Source organism: Rhopilema esculentum, chromosome 14, assembly GCF_057945365.1.
Source record: "Rhopilema esculentum isolate cy_ngs chromosome 14, ASM5794536v1, whole genome shotgun sequence".
Classification (NCBI taxonomy): Eukaryota; Metazoa; Cnidaria; class Scyphozoa; order Rhizostomeae; family Rhizostomatidae; genus Rhopilema; species Rhopilema esculentum.
Genome location: NC_142828.1, coordinates 8,830,236 through 8,851,762, shown reverse-complemented (window position 1 = coordinate 8,851,762; position 21,527 = coordinate 8,830,236). Strand labels below are relative to the sequence as shown.

General features: G+C 35.9%; 1 protein-coding gene across 1 annotated transcript; it reads left to right on the top strand.

The window, feature by feature from the left end:
• The first annotated feature begins 1,108 nt into the window (after window positions 1-1,108).
• LOC135695938 (BTB/POZ domain-containing protein KCTD9) lies at window positions 1,109-21,125 on the top strand. The gene is made up of 13 exons (XM_065215167.2): window positions 1,109-1,299; window positions 3,662-3,783; window positions 4,082-4,125; window positions 6,223-6,285; window positions 6,814-6,877; window positions 11,449-11,504; window positions 12,515-12,646; window positions 13,307-13,374; window positions 13,879-13,974; window positions 15,233-15,382; window positions 16,222-16,327; window positions 16,758-16,891; window positions 18,268-21,125. Exons 1-13 carry the CDS (start codon window positions 1,222-1,224, stop codon window positions 18,379-18,381), a joined length of 1,227 nt encoding a protein of 408 aa, XP_065071239.1. The 5' UTR covers window positions 1,109-1,221; the 3' UTR covers window positions 18,382-21,125.
• Window positions 21,126-21,527: the final 402 nt, after the last annotated feature.

The following is a 21,527-nucleotide window of genomic DNA, read 5'->3' as shown; positions in this document are numbered from 1 at the left end:
CTTGCGTTTACACTAGCACTGTGGAACCGTGACGATTTTGCTCTGCTATCCGGAACAGTTTTTACCCTGCTTTGAAAGCGAACGAATTTTGTACCGTCACGGTTCCGTTTTTGAACGGGACAGTGTAAACACCTATCCGAGACGATTTTGTCACGGATTCACAAAGAGGTCTTTTGTATGGCTGTTTCAGGTAATCGAGGCTTTGATTGTGGCGTAACTACGTTCTCAAATTCTGAAGAAAAGGAAATTCTGAAGAAAAGACGACCACAGAAAAGGCTTGTAGTGTTTCCCAGTCCAGTCCTTGATTGGACTTTGCAGTTTTGTAGTCTAAAATAATACTGAAAATTAAAGCCACCTTGTCTCTCGTCCAAGTAAAGTTTTAATCGGCCTTCCGCTCCATTTTAACTCACAATAAAAATTCGATTGTTGACTTCAGCGGCAAAATAAAAGCCTTGGTTGACTAAATACAGCTTCTTCTGAACAATGTTCTACCATTAAATTAAGGTCGTACCGGTACAGTGTAAACGGAACAGCTAAACGGAACAATTTGGAACCGCGACAGTGTAAACACTTGCGAACCGTAACGGTACAAAATTGTCCCGGGACAGTGTAAACGGGGTCTAAGATACCACTCAGAACAGACAATTCAACGATTCACAGAAAAACACTGATTCTTGATTTTTAGGAAAAAATTGGGAGGGGCGGAGTCATGCTAAAACGCTAGTGACAAACGTTGGGGAAAGAAAGAAAGGGTGACCTTTGGTTCAAGGTGCACATCGATGTAAATAACAAGAAGCTATTGTATTGATTGAGAAAATTTTACTTCCTGAACAGAAATGTGCATCTTCTTTGTCTCGAGTATTTTCAGTAGGCCATGTTTACACATCCAAAATGCAGACATTGCAATGATACAGAAAGGTATTTACTGAATTGTTGCAGATAATAGACAATTAGAAAAATATACCTAGATGAATTGGTAAAATTCAGTTTGTTCTTTTTTTCTAAGATTTTTCTTTCTATTTCTAAGATCTTTTTCAAAGATAATTAAAAAAAGTCATCAAAAAAGTTTTCATCTTTGAAAAAGTGGGGCGCCGTGCACCTATGTTGTTGTTGTTGTTGACTGGCCTACATTCTAACCTTAGATTTTCTACCAATGTTTCAAGGGAACTAAAAAATCTAGGAACAGAAGTTTTTGTCTATTTACGAAATTGAACTGCAGTTATGAGCTGCATCTTGACAGAAACGATGGTTTCAAGATTAAAGCTATTCAAGAATGGTGCTCGGTCAGAGGGTGGGAAGGTAAGATCTGTTTGTGTTGGAAGCAAATCAGAGGCGTCGTGGCGAATGAACTCTATAGAGGGGGCAAGAAAGAAAAAATTTGCGAAAATATTTATTGCATTCTTTTGAGCAAATATTGATAATTAAATTCTATTTTAATATCCACTGGTCTAAAGCAATGGTATTGATCGACTTCCTTGTTCTCGTTTTCAAATGTTTTACCTTATGCAACATAGATGCAAATTTTCGAGTCTGTGACAAAATTTTCAAATATGGTGATAGGCACAAAATTGGCACTCACTGTTCTGGTTTTCAATATTATATAAAGATATAATTTATGACCAATGTTGACCAATTTCCGTCCTGGGTGCAAGAGTCACTATTCTTTAGTCTCAGAAATATAGTTAGAAACAAGTCACAGAAAATTCATTTGAGTAAGGCTTAGCTGTCCACAATACTGAATCCTTGGATTCGTGAGGCTCTGGTAACCAGGGTACAAAATAATCTATGGTAGCAATCGGTAAATTCTGAGGGTTTAAAAAGTTTAAAAAGAATTGCCCTCAATAAAATTTGTTTCACTTCTCCATCTCACCCACAGCTCAAATTTGAAAATTTTCTGACAAAACAATGATTTTTTTGAAAATCTGTCAAATTTTGAAACCAGAGGGGGCCATTTCCCCTTCTGCCCCATGGCCATGATGCCCCCTGAAGCAAATGCAGAAGCAATGTCTTCAAATTACAATATGCCAAGGGTGAATTTTTTGCTTCTGTTTGCAACAAAAAGTATTTGATGTCTGCATGTCACTGTCAGTTTGTAACCGGGCATTTTTTAAGGATTTTTCAGGGGTGGGGCATTATTCTAAAGGGCCCATGCTCACCCCAAGAAATTGTACGGGGTTTATGGACAGGTAATATGCCTCTGTCTGCTTCTGCTTATGCTAAGGAATTTCTGTTTGTTATGTTGTAAGGGCTAGATGGGTTGTTTCATACATATGAAAAAGATAAGACAACTATTTGGTTTAGATATGTTCCTACTAAAGACATTATCTTAGAAAAATAAGCAATTTTGCCGATTCAAATCTTTCTCATGTTTGCAGTTTATTACATCTAGCTACCCTGGATACCAAAGCCTCAAGAAACCAGGAGTAAAGTATTGTAGACCAGCTCAAATAAATATTCTGTGACTTGTTTTGAACTATATCTTTTCTGAGACTAAATTATGGAAACTCTTACCATGATTATTACCATGATACCGCAAAATTACCATTGAAATTATGATCATACTGTTTCCATACCAAATTTTCTTTAGGATGAATCTTTAAGCTTCAAAATTTGACACTTATCACTATTACAAAGTCTCTCTAAAACATTCTAACCATGCTAGCTAAAACACTCTAAAACATTCTAGACCAAGAACCATGCTAGCAAAAATATTTTGTTGAAAAGTTTTCAGTGAAAAATCTGGATGTCTTCCAAACTGAAGGCATAGCTTGTTCTAGAGCTTGCACTGGGAGCAATTTCACCAAAGCCATAGTGATAGAAAATGTGTATGTTTCTTTTTACCAGCATTTACATTATGTTCCTTTTTTGAAAGGGCCCCAAAGTGGCTTGGCATCTGGAGCAAAACAAGCATTTTGTTCCTAAGTGGTGGGAGAACTTGTAGGGCATGGTGAGGCAATTCCCCCACCAGAGTCTGTTTAAAATTCCCTGGTTTGTGAAGTATGTGAAGTTTTTTAGTAGGTCTTTGGTGTATCAACAGCTCCTCACCTCACATGGGTATGGGTGGTCTGAAATTGATTTTTCCAGATTTAACTCGCTCTATGACATTTTTGGCTCAAGGACACTATCCCCATGCCCTGTATATTGTATTAATCTACAGAATCCTACATTATGCTGATACAAGTTTTTTAAGATGACATTGGGTTTTATCGATTGATAACACAGGTCTTCCGTTTCTTATTCCACTTGCACTCTTACCTACTATTGGTGCCCCACAGAGTGGACTGGGATGGACACGTCTAAAAATTGCGAAATTGGTCAAAAATTTCCTTTTTTTTCCAGTCTTCAAAATTGCTCTTCCTTCTTTTCCTTCTTTTCTGCTTCTCCTTTCTCTCTCTCTCTCTCTCTCTCTCTCTCTCTCTCTCTCTCTCTCTCTCTCTCTCTCTCTCTCTCTCTCTCTCTCTCTCCCTCCCTCTCTCTCTCTCTCTCTCTCTCTCTCTCTCTGTCTCTCTGTCTCTCTGTCTCTCTGTCTCTCTGTCTCTCTGTCTCTTTGTCTCTCTGTCTCTGTCTCTCTGTCCCTGTCTCTGTCTTTTGGTACTAAGGGGTCATGAGATATGTTATTATTTTTCAAAGTAACTTTTCATAAGTTTTCATTCAATTTCAGATGGTTGTTTTTCCAAAGTCATTCCAGGAACTTTTAGAAGTTGCTAGCAAAGAATTGAAAATAAAAGCTTTAAGAATATTTTCAATGGATGGTGCAGAAGTGGACAACATTCTTCTTTTAAGGTCTGAAAATCTTATACAATTGTTTTCCTTTACAATCTCTCCTTCAACGCATTCCCACAAATGTGATACCCAACTCTAAATTTTCCTGAAAAACCCTGCATTGAACCAGTAAATTGCACCATTAAAAGGTAAAAGCAATGTTTATGGACCGAAAATGTACAAGAATGCCAATAAGATATGTTTACATTTAATAATGGTATGCATACCAAATTTCTTTCTGTTTTTAAAAATTGAAATCACTTCAGCATGTCCATGGTTTCAGCCCATGGTTTACACATTTAATTTTATATTTTTGTAGAGATGACGAATCAGTTTTGGTTTCTTGTGGAGAAGATTTTATTGGTAAGACAATGAATGTCTTGAAATTATTATAGCCTGTCAAATGTAATAACGGTAAGAATTATCCAGATTTTAATAAATACTGGTTGCCACTTATACAGCAGTACTGTTTAAGTATTTGAATGAACCCTCAAGCATTTAATTAACAATGTAAGAAATAAGTTCCTTTATTGTATTTGTAACTATTAGAATATCATCTATACTCAGACCCAGTTTACATTAGAGTGGATACTGATAGGCTTTGCACTTACACAGTAGCTGGTGGATCTGTATACTTTTGTATCCACTATCTGAACACTTTTGGGAGCACCTTCAGATGTGATCCTGTGTGGATCTCATCTGGACGGGATCCCGTGTGAACGGTTGGATCTGGTCTAGATGGTATTGGTTTAGGGTCTTTATTTAGATGGGAAATAATTCAAAAAGCTGGCTGTTCTCTGGTTGGTTGGCGTCAGCATCTACGATATAAAATTGCTATGTCTAGTGATCTTTGTCAATTTTTGTTAAAAAGCTGGTCTTCGTCATAAATTTTTCAAATAAAGTGACCTTTTTATAGCAAGTGATAGAGCTCAGCCTTCTGTCTCAAACTTGTAGAAGATCATTTGCAGTGTTTTCCGTTATGAAATGTTAATATTTCTGCCCAGGAAAGCAACCAGCAATGAACATTATAACTCGAAAATAAAGTTCCCTAAGTCACAAATAGCTTCTTTGGTGGCATAAATTCAACTATTGATATTAGGTTATCAATGGAATTGGGTAATGCCGTCAGCATGTAGAATCTTTAGGACCAAAACAATTGACAGTAGTTAAGCCTGGTTAATTCGAGAATATGTTTCGAGCGACAAACAAAGCTTAGTTCTCACTCTGTTTATATTTCATAAAAATATAAATCAACTGTGTCTAGCACAGCTTTTTAGCTTTGCTATAAATTTCTGCATTCACTGTATATTTCTACTATATTTGCGATAAATTAGAGAATGCTGGGGGGAAGGGGCTCTAGGATCTCGTGGGTTGCGGGTGTGGCCGATTTAAGTCGGTTTTGAATATTAGTACCCCCAACGCCCCTGTACTCAAAGAATTAAAGCCCAGAAGCTCCACGTTATGAATCTCTGCTATCGGAAGCAGATGTTTCTCTGCGGGTAGCGGAAGGTAAACACGACAATCCCGCTATGACTAGACTGAGATAAACATCATGAACAGAACTTAGGGACGAAAAAGGTATAGTAATCTGCATATTTTAAACGGATTTTCAATCAAAACCTTGTTTTATTTATTTATTCCTCTGCCCGGGATAAAAAGCGCTAGAATAAATTCAAACTAAAATATGGCTCAGCTGCAGCAAGTGAAGGATTACCTTTTAGTGACTTAAACTGTATTGCGTCAGAGGGTTAAGTGTTACGAAAGTCTTTTGATTACAGTTGCGATTTCCCAGGCCTGTTTACGCATAAATGGACAGGGAATCTCTATTTTTAAATGACAAATTTTAATCGTTGCCTTATAGTTTCTGATTTTTTAAATTAAATGTTTCATAACGAAATCTTTGCTGTAACGAAGTCTGTAAGTATCTTTTCGGGGAGGTTTGAGCAATTTTCAAAAGTCCTTAATGCAAAGTATGATAGCATCTAGAAAAAGGGTTTATCATTTGACAGTGCAAGCATATAATGTTTGCGAAAATAATGTGAGATCGCAGTCCTACAAAAATGTTGAATAATTACAGTAAAGGCCCCTTTTTGGTAAATTATCATATACTTTCATGTCGTACAACTGTGTTGTTTGAGGGAATTGTCCGTTGTAGGGAGGTGTCCGTTGTATAGAGATCTCCGTTAAACAGAGGTGTTTGTTATAGTTAGGTGTTCGTCGAAGGAAGGTGTCCGTTGTAAAGAGATGTCCATTGTACAGAGGAGTTTGTTATAGGGAGATGTCCGTTGTAGGGGGATGTCTGCTATTAAGAGTTGGCTGTTGTTGGGAGATGGCCGTTATTGGGAAATATCGGTTAGAAGGTGTCCGTTACTGAGAGGTGTCCGTTACTGAGAGGTGCCCGTTACTGAGAATTTTATTGTAATGGAAGTGAAGTTTTATTTATTGATCGTTTCTTTGTAGGTTTGTCCCCGAATGTTGGTAATGTGGTCCCATGCTCAAGCGTGCTTAAATCTAAAGTATCGAGTAGGTGCTTTTTATAGTATTATTCGTTGCCTTATACGAAACTTTCTTGAAGTTTTAAGTCAAACTGTTCTTACCCATGTTGAAAATCTTGTTTTAAAATGTCACGTTAGGACGAGCATGCGTCTCCACATTATTGCATACAGATGTGTTACGTTACGAAATTTGCTTGGTCTCTACACCACCACCATCCCCCTCCACCCCCCTCCCCTCCCCCCTTCATAAGTAAGGTAACCCAAATTTGTGAGAGAAATGTTATCTCGGTAGTCTTGTAGTTTTGTAATTGCATTTAATTGTTTGCTTGGTGCTACAACTACTGCTCAAATTTCTTGACACACCCAACACTTTGCACTCTGCATTTTTCATTTGTTTTCATAAAAACTACTACTTCCAATCCCTTACCCGTTCCTAAGACTTTTCAGATGAACCCGACTTTAAGATAGGAGCTAATAATCATATTTTATGATGTAGAGAAACGTTCTAGAAGCTTTCAAATTCAGAAAAAATTTTTTATCAATCATTTTATTTTAGTGAACGCTGGCAACAGAGAGTGGGTTACTTTAAATGTTGGAGGAACTCGGTTCGTTACCACTAGGTAATTCAAGCAGTTTTTGTTCTGTTTTGGAAGATGCCATAGATAACCACGTATTCAGGAGAAAAACACGTAGTAAGTAAGCAACACGATGTCTGTTGCTAATAAATAGAGCATTTTGGTTATAAAATATCGGGAGACACCGGTCACTCAACAGTACTCGTATCATGTCAATATCAAGATTTTTTGAAACTAAGAACTTTTTTCGTCCTTTGTAAAGAAAATATTTTAAGTTTTTTATGATGGAAGAGAAAAATACAAAATATGGTGCATCGGTGCATTGCTTCGCCTCACGTTGGTGGTATATGATTTTAATTAAAATGCACGAAACAGTGGAGGCATATTATTGTGCACAATCTATTGTTTCACAGCTAGAGGGCTTATTTTTATTTAAAAACAGTTTATCTGTCTGCTCATTATAAGAAATGGGCCACCTCTACAGCTTAGCTAATGAATAGCATCGCTGATATTACGCACGCAGATGCTTTTTCCGTGCTGATTGTCTTACAGCTGAGTGAAAGGAAACTGGAAGGAACTTTAGAATATTTCGATAGGGAGGAAATTTAAAAGATTTCGATAGGGAAAACAAAGAAATGATTTTCATGGGTGATACCAACTGTGACTTCTCGTCGTAGGTAGCTGATGAATACTGTAGCTCACTCAGTAATACTGCGCATTTAGCTGAGATCTACGATTTGTTCGGTCTGACGCAAATGATACGCGAGCCTACAAGAGTGACGCGAACTTCATCAACGCTTATCGACCACGAACAAGCCTGAAAACGTGGTTGCATCTGGTGTCTTTAGTATTACTTTGAGCGGATCACTATCTTGTTTATGTAGCTAGAAGCTAGAAGAATTTCAACAGTGACAATTTCCTGTCGGATCTAGGCCAGATCGATTGGGACAGTATCGTCAGTTCAAGTAAAGATATTAATGAGGCAGTCAACAAGTGGTCATATCTACTCTCATTAGTTATTGAAAAATACGCCCCACCAAGAACTAGGAATAACCGAAAACGAAGCTCATTTATCATCAACAATTGGAGTAAGTGACCCTATTTATATAGCTATTAAAAAATATCAAAACACCCAAGTATTAATAAGATAAGGGAATTGGGTTCCGTCTGAGCCGTTTACCTTTAGTAACATCACTGTTCTGGAAGCTTTGCATCAGCTCGTAATACTAAATGCAAAAAGGCATCCCCTATAGGAAGCATCCCTGCAAGAATATTGAAAGATAATCCAATAATGTTTGCAGCTACTCTACAAAACTGCTTCAATAATAACATGGATGAATGCAACTTCCCATCGAAGCTTAAAGCTGGTGATATTTCATCAATTCATAAAAAAGGATATAGATGTTAAGAAAAACTATAGACCAATCACGGTTCTCCCACCAGTCTCAAAAGTATACAAAAGACATATTGAATCTCAGATGAAACCGTTTTCACTAGGCTTCCTTAACCCTTTGCTTTGTGGATTTCGAGAAAACTATAGTGCACAACATGCCCCACTGCCCTTCACTGAAAAATGCAAGATTAGCCTGGACACCGGAAAGTGTGTCGGGGCTGTCTTTATGGACCTATCAAATGCCTTTGACTGCTCAAACCACGAACTTGTGATAGCATCGGATAGCCCTTCAGTGAATGGAAAGTAATCGACAAGGGTGTTCTACAAGGTTCAGTTCTAAGGCCTCTTTTATTCAATATTTGCATAAACGATCTGCTTATGACACAACTCTCTATGCGAGCGACATTAAACCCTCACATGTAATTGAAAAATTAGAGAAAAATTCATTAACAGTTGCAGAATGGTTTAGAGACAACTGTATGAAGTTAAATGGGGACAAATGCCACTTCCTGACCTTTGGCGATCAAAGTAATGACTTAGCCATACAAATAGACAACAACCTAATCAACGAAAGCAGCGAGGAAAAACTACTTGGTGTAACACAACTCAAAAAACAACGAGGGCATTCATTCTATCCCAATTTAGCTATTGCCCACTTGTATGGATGTTCTGTGACCAAACCTTAAATAACAAGATAAGCCATATACATGAAAAGGCACTGCGTATCGCATGCAAAAACAATGTGTCAGATTTTGATACTCTCCTGATTGAAAACAACTGTGTCTCCATACACAAAAGAAACCTTCAACTACTAATGGTTGAGATCTACAAAACTATGCATAAACTCAATCCAAGCTTTAGGAATGAAATTTTCATACAAAAGAGCAGCCACTACCACCTTAGAAACAGTAGATTAATGCAAATCCCAAAAACTTGAACCATAACTCATGGAATCGAAAGCTTGTCCTATTTAGGATGTAAGCATTGGAACAATCTACAAGAAAACTTGAAAAACCTAAGTAGTCTTACTACCTTAGATCAGATCAGATAAGTAAAGATCAAACAATGGAAGGATAATTGCAACTGCAAGCTATGTAGAACCTTTTTAGATCTTGACATGAATTATCTAACATGATTATTTTCAACTATTTATTTAATAAATCCTAGGTATTTTAATTTATTTCTTTTAATAACTTTTATATCACTTTATAAGATTATCATTTTTATTCCTATAAATAGTAAGCTTTAATTAGCTTATCTTTTAGCTACTACTGTGAAGAACGCCTACTGTAAATAAATGAATTATTATTATATATTATTAACAGAACTTTTCTGATAGGTACTCTCCATGGTTTACTAACGAGTTTAAAGCCCTTGCTCGTACAAGGGATAAGCTTAAGGTCATGGCCATCAAGAAAAGCTCTTCAATTTTAATGGCCTCATACCGACACGTGCGTAACCGAGTCAATAACAACAAATGATTAACAGCATTCGACACGGTTGATCATCAAATACTCCTAGATAAAATGCAATTTTATGGAATTACTGGACATGCATACAAATGATTCAGTTCCTATCTTCATTATCGGCAGCAGTGCTGTAGAGTCAATGGTACAACTTCTAGCATTGAAAATATTAATATCGGAGTGCCACAGGGATCGTGCCTAGGGCCCCTTCTTTTTCTTCTATACATAAACGACTTGCCATTTGCTCTTAAGGAGGCTAAGGCTACAATGTATGCCGACGACATGGCAATCTCGTATTCTTCTGATACAAGTGATGAACTGGACCTAGTAATCAATGAGGAGCTTTCATAAATTGAAAAATGGCTACCGGGTAATAAGCTTTTCCTTAATGTTGTCAAAACCCAAGCTATGATAATTTACTCTAAGCCAAAAATTAAAGAGCTAAAGAATAGTCTTAGCACATTTCCTTCTTTTAGAGTAGGGGGTGAGGAAATCGACCTAATAAGCGAAACAAAATACCTCGGAGTCGTGATTGATAATTGCCTTATCAAACAGTCTCGATTTGGACACAAAAATGGCTCCCTCGATTAATGCCTTGAGGTCCAAACTCAAGGAAAAATAATATGTATATTGTATACATCTTTGATATATATGTATATTGAGGTGTATTGTTGTAAATTTATACATCTTTGATTTAGCCATATTCCGCTCTTTTTATTGTAAATTTTATAGTATGTTACTTTTTAATTTTCTAAGTAGTTTTTGCAGGGCCAGTTGACTGAATAAATATTTAGACTGAATTCGTACCCTGGGTAAATAATTTTAAAATGAAAATGAAAAATGACGTTCGCCATTACAAGTGCTCTCTATATAATGCAATGCAAAGGACTTTGTGAATTGATGCAATGCTTACTATATCTTCTAAATCTGGTCCAGTCTGTGTCCCGAGTAGATGTAAACAGATAACTTTGAAGACATGAAGACATGACAAAGGTCCAAGCTTTCATTGGGGTTTTCCAACAACTTTATAAAGCAGAAAAGACGCTATAAATGCATTCCAACAATATAATTGATCGGTCCACGATGTTTTTAGTTATTGAAAAAACTGCAATTGCTAATTGTGTCTATCAGTGTGGTTTTCAACACATTCTATTGGCGAAAAATATCATATTTTCAAAAGCTTCTATTCAACACTCATTATTTTCTTGCTTTTGAACATTAAATATTTTGCTTAATAACCCAATCTGAAAAGTCAGCTTAGAATGATTTTTCAGGTTTTTTTATTGTGATGGGACTACAGTTTTTCTCAAGGCTCTTGTCTTAGAGAGAATCTTGTCATTTAAGCAACCTTTTACAAAGGAGTATTTCCTCAGCGTATATCTTCTTTGTGACTCCCTCTTATTAGAAGCTTTTTCAAACTGTTCCTACACGGTTGCGCGGCTCTAGGTTGCTTGAGCGCCAATTAAATTAAAAAGATATCCAAATTACAATGACCTGGAACTGTCTATCACGCTTTTTAAATATTAATACCTTCCCGATCTTCTCTGCTTGGTCCCACAGTTCAAGAAAATCAATTTAATTTTTTAATTTTATTTTGACTGGACAATTATTGCCAAATCATCAATTTTGAGCTTGCCCGTGATAAAAATTTTGTTTACCGTGTAACGTCTTCTTTATGATCTAAATAAGTTATCGTTTATCATTTGCATTTTATTCAACCATCTTCCTTCTCGTTAATACTGATTTTAACTTTGCAGAAGCACCTTGACCAAAGATCCAGATAGTATGCTCGCACGAATGTTTTCATCTGACGGTACGTCTGAAAATTGATTGAGTCTTTTCATCGATTTAAGACATGTCAATATGACATCTCTACACTCACAATAATAGGCCTAATAAAGTCCTGAAACTTCACAATAATAAATCTATAATGATAGAAAGAAGAGCTGAAGCGGAACTAGCGTGAAGTATCTTCAAACATCAATATATATTTTATTATAATTCCTTTTTCTAGAGCATCACTCTCTAAAATATTTTATGGCTTTTTACTTATACAGTTCACATTAATTAGGCATTTTTTCATAAAAACTCCAAGCCACTTTTGAGTGGCGACATAGCCAACCTTTTGTGGTAGCATTTTCATACCCCTTTTTTCATACCCATTTCTCGTCCAGCAAAGAATGTGCTCGAGTGAATGTTTTAAAATTCAGGTCTTGATTTACAGTATGGTTTTGTTAACCTTGGGTTTGGCAAAATTGAAATACAAGTACATTATCTCTAATTACCCGTTGCAGGGGTAATGAATTATCGAGAAAATGACCACTTGTTCCACTTAGGTAAAACGGAGTTCTCAACGCTGTCGAAAAAAGCAGCAGCCTCTGACTTCATTTTAATAACGTCAAAATGACGATTTTAGAAATATTTCTTTTATGGAACGATCATTTTACCAATGTACGCTCATTTGTTTCTTGGAAGTAGGATTTTAGTACTAATTTCAGAAACTACGACGGCTTTCTCTATTCTTGTGTACATTATTAGCCAGGCACAAAACCCCATTATACACACATCAGTACACACCAGCAAAAAAGAACTGACCCCAAAAAAGAATAAGATTAAACCAAACCGAGATTAGCACGGAGAAGAGGCAAAGATTTCTCCTCCACAGAGGTCATGCAAACCCTACGTACGTTATTGTGCACATGTTATAAACCTACGCCATTTCGAGCTTGCCATTATGTAATAACACCCATCTTGTAGATTTCTGATTGTTTTATAACAATTTTTCTCTCAACAAGTGATTTCCAAAGCTATCTTATTTTGCAGAGAATTCATGGTGCAGCAGGGTGGATGGACAGGGCGCTTTTCTCATAGACAGATGTCCAGTCTATTTTGAAGCATTGCTCAATTATTTGCGTCAAGGGGCACTGATACTTGACGAAAGAGTTGACGCCAAAGGCTTGTATTCGCTTTGTTTTAAATATATTCTTAATTTCATCAAATTTGATTTTTTATTTCTAATTTTTTAAGAGATAAAAGAATGTTGTTTTTATGTCATTACCTTATGAAGAAATGAGTTTAAAATTATCAAACTGCTTTTCAATACACCTTTTCTATATCCGCGCGCTTAATTTGCACGAAAAGACTGGGGCGAGAAATTGGGAGAAAAAATTGCCACGGGCCTATGTTCACATATAGATACGGCGTTTACTGGGTTCTTTTCACAGCACAAAGCTACATTAAAAGTAATTCTAGATGCACTGGGTTCCGTCATCAAGATGTAGAACCATTCAAGTCACAATTACAGGGAGACGGCCACTGTTTGCTTCTAGCGCGGAAAGAGAAAAGCCGCTTACATCTTAGACAATTTATAAATAACAATTTTCATCGTGCGCAAGGCGTTCTCTCTTAAGTTAATAGCTGTGAAAATGATGATGATGATGATGATAATGATAGTGATGGTGGTGATGATGATGATGATGATAGTGATATCTCTGTGGTGAAAATCCTTATCTTCTACCATGCAATATGAAATAATCAAATTTAACAAACGTTTTAAAGTTTAATTGACATAGAGCGGTCTACAATTTGATAACAACTATCTGCATATAATTACAGGTGTCTTAGAAGAAGCAAAGTTTTATGGTCTTGGAAAAGTTGTGGAAGAGTTAGAACACCACATAAAGGTAGAAAATGTTAAAAGTATTGCTAAAACTTCGTAGGTTTTTACTGAAGGGCATCGAAGGAGATCTTTCAGTGATCCAGGCATTACGACTTTTTGCAGCATTTTGTCATCTTTGCACTAAGTATTTTAAAGTTCATTGAAGTTTACTGATCCACAAGATCGACGCGAAGTCGAAGACTTAAAGTCGACGCGAGTTCTCAGTTCTCTGTTTTATTAATGCTTAGATCTACTTATTCTTTGCTCTTTGCTCTGGGATGGGAGATGGAAAATTGGATGTCACTGACAACGTTTGCTATTCTCTATTTTTATTGATCGTGTCTCTTATATCTATTGCCTTTTGTTGATCTGTGGAAATACATGAAAAGAGGGACATTTTACCAAAAGGTAAATTGAGGGTTATCCCACCATCCCATCATATAATTCTAGACCATTACAATGCAGCGCCCAGCGAAGGTTGATGACAAAATTTTCTTCACTTGACCATTTTCTTATTTTCTCTTCTCAGAGAATCGAAAAGAAGAGTAGCATATTTCCAATGGAAAGGGCCGAATTTGTGCGAATCTTACTTTCAACTTCTTCTATCTGCGAATTGCGATGTCAGGTCAGCTCATTTTTATTCTGCTAAAATTTTGTTGTTATTTCGTTCGATTTTTTCTATTTGTTTCTATGCCATGTTATTGATGCTGGATTGCTTCTTAATGTTGACAAACTTTCCCTGTTAGTTCTCTTTATCTCAAAGTTTTCAAACCATGTGCCTTTGTTTTTCTGAATATTCGAAGCAGGCAAAATTATAGTTTGACTGAATTACCAGCACTAATGATAAAATGGTGAATTACAGCATCTATACAACATCACGAGCTACAACATCGTGAATTATAACATCGTGAATTACAACATCGTGAAGTACAACATCGTGAAGTACAACATCGTGAATTATAACATCGTGAATTACAACATCGTGAAGTACAACATTGTGAATTACAACATCGTAAATTACAACATCGTGAATTACAACATCGTGAATTACAAAATCGTGAATTACAAAATTGTGAATTGCAACATCGTAAATTACAACATCGTGAATTACAACATCGTGAATTACAAAATCGTGAATTACAACATCGTGAATTACAACATCGTGAAGTACAACATCGTGAATTACAACATTGTGAATTGCAACATCGTGAATTACAACATCGTGAATTACAAAATCGTGAATTACAACATCGTGAATTGCAACATCATAAATTACAACATCGTGAATTACAACATCGTGAATTACAACATCGTGAATTACAACATCGTAAATTACAAAATCGTGAATTACAACATCGTGAATTACAAAATTGTGAATTACAACATTGTGAATTGCAACATCGTGAATTACAACATCGTGAATTACAAAATCGTGAATTACAACATCGTGAATTGCAACATCATAAATTACAACATTATGAATTACTTTGAAAAACTGTTTCTCTTTGGCCATATCCTGTGTTGTTGTGTGACTTTCGAAATTTTCTAGGACAAGGAATTGTTTGGTCCATAAAACCTATTTAAAAGCCATTAACGATTATTAAAATATAAAAATCAACCTCTGGATACAGTTGTCAATGAAAATATTGTCAATCCTCTCACAATCGTTTTGTTATTTGGGCATTAAGTTGTTTGCTGCAGAAATAAATATGATAGGTACATAGAAGCTATCAGATTTTTAAAGTTGTAAGCAGCAATATTGAAAAGTATGATAGAAATTATCACGACTTTTCCTTAAATGCTTTGTACTTCAGCAGAACATCGCATACATGATACATCATTTTATCAACAATTACTTGATCATCCGGCACTTTTCTTTATAGGGGATCGACTTAAGTGGTGCTGATCTGTCAAATTTGGATCTGCGGTATATAAATTTCAAACTCGCTAATCTTGCTGGTTGTGATTTGTCTGGCGCAAATTTGGGGAACAGCTGTCTCGAAAGAGCGGACCTGACAGGGGCATGTCTAAATGTATGAGACCACCATTTTAGCTTGTTGTTTTAAATTTACCTCTCTACATGGAAGGAGCCCTAAACGTGAAACGATGTAGAATAATTTTAAATTGCACAGGAAGCTATAAAAAACTGTAAATTTATTGCTTAGTTATGTATATTTCTTCGCTACTACTCAGCTTCTTAAGATAGTTTTTAGGCCAATGAGAAGCTATGTTTATCGTTTGATGTCCTAGTCCTTCCTCTCAATGTGAACACACCTCCTGATGTGTATGATCCGCACGTGGAATAGTGCTTGTTCTGGGAGATCTTACTAGAAGTAGAACTGTAATTAGCTAATATGCGAACCCACATCACTTAGCGTATTGTATGAGGATTTGCAGAGTATTAAGCGCCTTTAACCAGTCAATGTTTTGCTACTGCCCTTCTTGTTTGTTTTGGTTAGTTAATGAAAACTCTGTAACCACAGTATAACAATGAACATGTAACTTTTACTCATTAGAATAGCAAATGCAAACTATTCTATCAATATTTATGCAGATATAGCTCGAATAATTGTAAAAGAAGATTGATACGGGTTTAAAGAATTCTCGATGTCGCTGATATGTAAGATCTATTTCTTTTTGCTAACGATCAGGGACATCGCAGACTCTTAGGACGGTTCTAAGTTATAGTTAGCTTGCTCGTTATTTTCTCAGGGATATGTATTGAAAAACGAATTTGCAGCAATCGTAAAAATATCTATAGCTGCTGTATGGCCACGAATATCTTGTCTGAGCAATTTTTACAAGCTTTGCAATGTAATGTCTTGAGAAAATACATGCTCTTCCAGACTCGAATCACTTCTGAATTTTTCAGGAGGCATCTCTGGGAGGAGTTAAAATGCCAAGAGCGAATTTAGAGAGTGCTTCGTTGGAAAGATGCAATTTTGAAGATCCAACTTGCCATAAAGCAAATCTTGAAGGTATTGTGTTTTTGAATGGTAATCTAGAAGCCGATTCTTAGATTCAGTGGATTCTAAGAATCTTTTGATGAAGAATTTCAAAAATAAGGGTTAACAGGAACAATTTGAAACGAGACCATCCAATTCCACGAGAAAAAATTGTGAAACTGAAATATCAACAAATGAATTTGCGTCTTTATTTTAGTTTTAAAGATCATTATATTGAGTTTTTCCAAAAGTGTAGCTGAAACTTTCATTGACTTTCAAACAGGTAATGTAAAATATCCGTTGACAAAGATAGAAACTTTTTATGTTAAGTAGCAGGCAGAGTTAAGTTTGGAAACTGTATACCGACAAAATGTGCAAAATCTTGATTAACTCTAGTTATCAAAATTAACTGATTCACGCCTAGTAACATAAGAGAACTTCTTTAGGCTGAATTTCACTCTAGGTGCTAATTTGAAAGGAGCTGTTCTTGATGGCAGTCAGATGACTGGTATAAACCTTCGAGTCGCCAATTTGAAGGGAGCTCGTATGCAGAATTGCATGTTGAGAGATGCCGTGCTAGCTGGAGCAGACTTGGAGGTGAGAAAAAATGTCCGTTTTTCAGCTGCTTATTAACTCAAGCTTACAATGTTGCCACGATTTCGAATTTCTCCCACAGTGATTTAAAGATAGCTTTGGCTTGAACATCTGCTTGTTGGTAGACTGTTAAAGCAGGGCTGCATAATATATCAGGCTAAGAGACACTTATTGATGGTAGAATAACGCTACCCCTGTAGGATTTTTCACTGTGCTTCGCCCATATCGAGATCTAGAAACTTTCTTTTGTAGGGCACAACATAGAAGCGCTAAATCTCCCTTCTTAGTTGCCTAGATATGATTGATATTCAAATAAAATAATATCAGTGATGTTTGTTTGTTCAGTTTATCAGTAATCGTAATCGAAGAACTGTAAGCTCTTTTACTTTCCTTTGCTGCCAGCTTATGAAACAGAAATTTTTCAATGCCTTTTATTGTGGTCTTAGATGGAAAATAATGATTCCTTCTTTGCTTTTCTTTTTTTCTTGCCGTTGGCATAAATGGTGATTGCTTCTTCTGACATAATGCTCTGTTTATCGTCTAAGCATACAATCTCCGTCCTTTCTCGCCTGAATTTTTCTCTCCAATGCATTTTCAATAGTTACTGACACTTTTACTGATTTGTTACATTATTTGTCATTGTTCACATATACCAAAGAACAGAATACTCTCATTCAATGTGGTTTATTCAGTGTTGTTGATTCATAATTTTTCTAATCGAAGAAAAAGTTAAAGCATTTGTCACTTATCTGCATTGGGTAAAATGACTCTAGATTTTCTATTTCTTCTGCTCGGTAATCCATATAATTCCCCCATTGGTTATGATGGCATCTAACGAGATGTTTCTAGGTGTTCTGGATCATTTGATGATCGACAAGATTTTCTGTTTGACGGGCAATGATTGCATCAAAGGAAATGTTTCTAGGTTTTCTGGATCATTTGATGATCGCCAAAATTTTCTATTTGACAGATCGTGATTGCATCTAACGAGATATTTCTAAATTTTCTAGATCATTTATGATCGAAAAGATTTTCTGTTCCAAGGATCATGGTTGCACCTAACGAGGTGTTTCTAGGTGTTCTTGATCATTCGATGATCGACAAGATTTTCTGTTTGACAGATCATGGTTGCATCTAGCGAGATCTCTCTAGGTTTTCTGGATCATTCTATGATCGGCAAGATTATTCATTGACGTATTAAGATTCAATGGATGAATTATAATGGCACTTTGGGAGGTCAAGCCATTTATTCTTTTCTTAGTCTGCTGGTTGTTGAGGTTTAGTAATTCAACGACTCCGGTAGGGAGTTGCCATTTGTATCTAGATTCTCTTACGATGCCAAGAATTTTATAATTATCAATTGTCATCCCAATTTCTAGAATTGCAACCTAACAGGGTGTGATCTTCAAGGAGCGAATCTGAGAGGTGCAAATGTCATTGGAACTGTCTTCTTAAATATAACATCTCCATTACACATGGTTCATTTAATGTAAGATAAGCCATTCATCAAAAGCATAATGTCTGTATTATAGTAAAAAATAATCAAATTACATGGATTTGTTGAATGCATCTCGCCATTATGTCCGAACACTTGATGAATGCTGTTATTCAAAGAAATACATGTTTTCTTTAAATGTATGCATTGACCTGTCTTAAAAGAGATGTAAATATATAATGTCACTTTAGCCAGCTTTAAAACATGGTACAATTTTTGAGTAGATTATAGTCTGCCTGATGAGTGCGCAAGCACGAAACTCGGAGTAACAGAGAACATGTCTCATTTCTAGCCGATCTTCTATTTTAATTTAATTTTATTTTATTATATCTATTGCTCTGTGCTTTTGCACATCGAGCACTGTCACGTCAGAATAGAAAACGCAATCTGGAATATGTATAATATTTATCTATTTATATATAGAAATGTTTCTGTTGATAGTTCCATAGCACAGTGCTCAATACATTTGCACGTAGAGCGTAATATAGTATAGAAGAGTGAGTTTTTTCACGAAACAGGCTTGTAGAGATAAAACATGTAGTTTTATTTTCTCCAACTATATATCTATATAGAGGAAAATATTTGGGTGCTGCCCAATTGTGTGTATATATATATAAATAAAATAATATATTTATATATATATATTAATGTAATAATTTCTTATGTATTAATATTAAAAGAGTATTGAGATTTTACTGATTCTTGGATAGGCTTTTGGTAGAATTCTCTATTGCATCTATTTACTATTTCATTGTTGTCCTAAATTCCTCTGTTGTGTTAAAAGTGAGTGTCTTGTGCTGTAAACCTGAGAAAAAATGTTTTATAGAGCAAAAACACAGTGAATAGAAAAACGTGGTATGTTGCTGTAGCCAAGGCTATTTTATTTGCCAAAGTGCAACAGTTGAGACAAACAATTCAATTAAAACGGAATTTCTTGTATATTCACCAACATGATTACAAACGCGCATCATTAAAGGAGAATATCACTGACTGCATGCTTTGAAATCTCAGCAGCGGATTTTGATGGAGCATTGACCTTGCTGCGAGACGGCCTGTGTGTGACTAAAATATCATCATTTCATATGCAAATATCAGACAATTCCGCTTGATGACGTCGTGTATTGCTGCTTTTACAAAACTTGCTTACGTCGTCTACAATTCTTTGCTCCAGCAATGTAATTGTAAATTTGCTTGCCTCGTGTTTAGGTAAAATTTCACCGAGACCCTGCTAACAGTGTTGCACAAATGTTTTGTGCACAAACGAGATACAGAGCTTCAATCACCCATGCAAACAGAGATCTCAGGCATCTTCGCTACTTTTTTTATCAATTCTGTATCATGTCTACGCAATGCCCTTGGAGCACCCAAATGTTGTACAGTCAGATTTCCATTATGGGGTGCCTCAGTATATCAGGCAGCCTTAAACAGCGGACAAACCTCAACCATTGCGGCCAGGGTTGTAAACCTGCACGACTTATCTATATAATTAAGACTACACTCTCGTCAGTGTATCTAGCATTCTATGCAACATTGAAAAAACAAATTACAAATCACACCATGGTCATCTTGTGCACCTTGGCGGAAATCCCTATCCAAATTTTTTATCTGAAACCCCTAAAATCTTATGGTTCTTGTGGAAATCTCATAACTTATTTGCAAGAATGAATTTCTCCTTGTAAAAGCTGATGTCTTATGGGTTTTTTGATAGGTTTATTACCTTGCTAGATCACAACGATCACTGAATTTGTTAGAAAGACGACCAAGCAAAATACTTATGTTGTATTATACTGCAGAGTCAATCACATTTTGTTAAAGCACAAACAAAACCCTATAATGTTTCACAAGGATCTTATCTCAGTCTGCTACTATTTACTACTTTAGTCGGGGACCTTCTGATCTACCCAAATGACTGCTCGGTTAGGCTCTGTGGTTATGAAACTACGATCAGTTGTGATGAATAAAATATAATGCTAACATAGTATTTGCACTATTTAGATGAATGGTTCAAGGAAGATAAAGTTTGATTTCCGGGAAACAAACATCTTTACTTCAAAGATTTAGTTCGAGTCTGCGAGATTGCTGCTTGTTATTAAACATAAATTCGTTATATATGCAAGGTAGCAGAAGGTGAAAATAAAGTATATCTGTTTGTATTTCTGTATGGCCGTCTTTTTTCCTGTAAACATCTTTCTGTCTTGATTACTGATTAAGGGTTATGCCTGATGCGTTTTTTCTCGATATCCACGGCTATACATTTTATTCAATCATCGTCATCGTATACTCTGCCTGCGTGTTTCTGACACCCTTTCGTAATAATCCTCACTTCCTCACAAACATATTCTGTTGGTAGCAAATTACGACCTGCTTCTGCCTTTTTTGGTGTTTGTAAATCTACAGCTGTTAGTATTACAAGACAGGTTTTCACGGGTATTTGCAAATTTTTTTATCAGGCGGGAAAGGGATTTTCTATAAGTGAGAAAAACTGCTATAGTGCTAAAACATTAAAAACATATTTTTGAAATCTTCAGACCAAAACAATTTCGAGATGATTACCTCAAAAGGACCCCCAGTTTGTTATCAATAAATTGATTCGTGTACCTACCAGCCTTCGTGATTCAAGGATAATTCAGGAAAGTTCAGTTTCTAAACCACTAAAAAGGGTGGTATATTATGGATGAAACGATTACAGTTTATTGCATCCTAGTAAAGCCATTAATCAGGGTGACGTCCTTCTCTTCATTCTGTTATTTGCTCTCCATTTTCCTTCTCTGGAAGACCAAGAGAAAAGGACTTAATCAAAGCACAAATGAAACAGACTGAAATATTAAGATGAAAAGGCTACTTTGGTTACGCCTACCCAGGGAAGAATAAACACCTTTTTCATGTACAAGTATTAGAACCTTGTTTTTTCCAATAAGCCCAAACAGGTTCTTCTAGGAATGGTACTTAAAGTGAATTTAGGCTACCAAGGTTCTTAAATAAGGTTTTTATCTTCTTATATGTGGCAAAATCATAATTTTCATATCATGCAGTAATATTATACTTAAAACAGTACATACTTAACAAAACAAATATATAACTATATAGTTTCTGAAGAAGCTTACAGCGAAACGTCAACCAAGTTGTTTTTTATTGAGCATCTAT